Here is a 2,945-nt window from a genome sequence, read left to right as displayed (position 1 = left end):
CCACCCCCCCCCCCCCAAAAAAAAGCTTGGTTTTCTTTTGTTCAAGGTTTCTTAAGAGTTCAGCTGAAAACCTCAGCAAAAGTCTCCATTTATTTAATAACATGAAAGAGATCTCAATAGTGATTCTTCTTTATGTGCTTCATCTGAATTTATTTTCTCTGGTCTCAGGTGATTTTGCAATCCTGTTGCACTGTGGTTTGTCGGTCAAGCGGGCTCTGCTGCTGAACGTGGGCAGCTCTCTCACCTCCTTCGTCGGTCTGTACATCGCGCTGTCCGTCTCCACGGAAACGGTTGCTAAGGAGTGGATTTCGGCTGTCACCGCCGGCCTCTTTCTGTACGTGGGTCTGGCAGACATGGTACGTTACAATCTATTCAGTCGAAAATGCTTTCTCACATAACCGCATTATCAAGCTGTGAACAGTTTTCTCTTTCAAACTTCTCAGCGTGTTCAGCAGTCAAAAACAGCAGCAGTGTTTGCTAATTTAACTCTGTTTTTGTCATCTAGCTTCCTTCCCTGGTTCATGTGGACACTAAAAGACCTTGGCTGATATTTTTCCTGCAGAATCTGGGACTTTTGAGCGGTTGGGGCATTTTGCTGCTCTTGTCCTTATATGAAGACCAAATAGGGCTGTGAATAGGGAGCATTTGTTTTTATTTGTGCCTTGTTCCTATATATCTGTCTGTGTAACTGCTGGAACATAAGATATATGTGCAATCAGAGCAGCCCTATGTGTTTTCATATGGAATATTTTTAGTGTTTTTAAATTACACTTAAATGGAAAAGCCTGCAGTTTAAAATCAACTTTGTGCACCTTAAGGCAAAGAAATCTTTTGCACGTTTTCTACAAATTGCACATTCTTTCTCATTCATCAACATGAATCAATAATTCAGTTCACTCTAGATGAGATGTAAGGCTATTGATGTCTTTGAATTTAAATGTTATATTTTTAATAGTAAATGCATATAGGATATTTCTGTACTGTATTTTTTAAATAACATATTTTTTAAGGTATCGGCTCAAAACATATTAATGTATAATATGTTGATAGGAGTTCGTGATTCAAGTCTGCTCTTTCCTAAGAATTTTCATTTTTGGATGAACTATCCCTTTAAGAACTTCTGATGTGTTTTGTAGAAATAAAATCTGTAAATAAATCCAAGCAAATACTAAATGTCATATTTGTCTTCCAGAGGTCATTCTCTTCTAGATATCACATATAGAGCGTTCATAGTGCATGAAGACAATCTCTGTGATTTCATAAACTTTATGCAAGCCGTGAGGAGTCTAGTCAGCATTATGAGCGTGTGTGTGTGTGGTGATATGAGCTATTCGTAATGTTGTCCTCAGGTCAAACTCTAAACACCGGGTTCACAAGGTTTATCTGGCATTACTGAACTGAACCACCTCAAAACCTCAAGTCGCTCAGCAGAACCGCAGGACAATTACAGGCTAAAATAACCTTTACTCAGCAGGTAAATACAGAGTGTCATCTGCAAACCACAGGAAACTACTGTTATCATATGTATTTAAAAATAGACATGATCGATTGATAGATAAACAGATGGATGGATGGATGGATGATAGACAGTCGAATGGATGAACAGACAGACAGACAGATAGATTAAACCCTCTTTATTCAATATTCATTGCCATTTTTAAGCTATATTTGCATGTCAGCTGTTCTTTTTGGCCTGTTCTGTAAGAATGAACAAAGTTCACCCTCATCCAAACCATGTAAATCTTATGGTACGTCATAAACCTCGTGTCAATCGCTGTAGAGGTCACATGTTCATGAAATCAGATGCACAGACAGACAACAGAGAAACTCAGATTCTGACCTATATGATGGACCCACAGCACTGCGAATAGAAGGCCTTCAGAAGACTGACTAATGTAAAACAGACCTCAATCTCACACAGGGTTCACTCGCTTCAAGTCTTCAATTACTCAGTAGCTAATAAGAAAATTCGTTTACATGAAGAATTAGTCCTTTAAAGCAGCACTATGTAACTTTTGGCGCTCTAGCGGTTAATAAACAGAACTGCACACATCCCGCGGAAGAACATTCCAACCGGAGCTACTTCTCTAAGTTTATGTCTATGGCGATTCACGCAGGTATGTGTTACTCCGCAGCGGTGACGACCCGACCAGGCTACAATAGTCCAAATATAAGTACTTATTATAAGTGTACCGTAGTGATTCGGAATAAGACAAAAACGCGGTTTGGAAGATGATTTCATGATGTACTCGCTCATTATATACATTTAGCAAATTTTGAACACAGAAAAAGTTACATAGTGCTGCTTTAACTATGTTTTCTTAGACATCCGTTAAGATGAAATGAAGAAGAAACAAGTTTTTCCTGAGAAAAAGATCCCGGTCACATCTAATCTCTTCTAAAGTTTTAGAAATTATCTCTTTCTTATCAAATTCTCCCAAATGAAACCTCGGAGTTGTGAATAAAACATAACCCTGGATGGACAAATAATAATCAGTTGCACTTACGTTATGAATCTGCTGTTTGGATGCAGTTAACATTTCTTAACACTACATTTGTTTCTTTAAGGGTTAATATATAATCACCCATTTCAACCATTTCAAAAACAACAGGTAGTGAATGAACGACGACTGTAAATATTCGTTTAAGCTGATAGTGAGAGCAAACAACAGCATTTTCCTCATTCCATTGCACCAGTGAAAGTGCTTTATGCCATCTAGTCTGAGGCATGTCAACAGGAAATAAAGAGGGAAAATTAATTGGACTATTTCTGATTTGTTTACATGATTAATCAATTCTTTCCCACCCACTAATGTCTTTCAGAAGGGATTTTCTGAAAAACGCAAGCATGAGCAGGTAATTGAAGTGTCAATCAAATGAAGTAAAAGAGCAGGATAAAAATAAAAAGTGGGTGCAATGCATAGATATCCAGTTCAAACTGCATC

At 37.9% G+C, this 2,945-nt stretch overlaps 1 protein-coding gene across 1 annotated transcript in view; it reads left to right on the top strand.

Moving 5' to 3' along the window:
* The window catches only part of LOC107706569 (zinc transporter ZIP4-like), a 27,304-nt gene extending 26,480 nt beyond the window's left edge, over positions 1 to 824 (top strand). Inside the window, exons 10-11 of the mRNA XM_016510323.1 lie at positions 169 to 356; positions 506 to 824. Coding sequence (XP_016365809.1) covers positions 169 to 356; positions 506 to 634 — 317 coding nt within the window. The 3' untranslated portion in view covers positions 635 to 824. The remainder of the gene's footprint in view (positions 1 to 168; positions 357 to 505) is intronic.
* Positions 825 to 2,945: the final 2,121 nt, after the last annotated feature.

Source organism: Sinocyclocheilus rhinocerous, unplaced genomic scaffold (genome assembly GCF_001515625.1).
Source record: "Sinocyclocheilus rhinocerous isolate Xijiao unplaced genomic scaffold, SAMN03320098_v1.1 scaffold775, whole genome shotgun sequence".
In the NCBI taxonomy this organism is placed as follows: domain Eukaryota; kingdom Metazoa; phylum Chordata; class Actinopteri; order Cypriniformes; family Cyprinidae; genus Sinocyclocheilus; species Sinocyclocheilus rhinocerous.
Note: the sequence above shows the minus strand (reverse complement) of the source record. Positions and strands in the feature narration are given on the sequence as shown.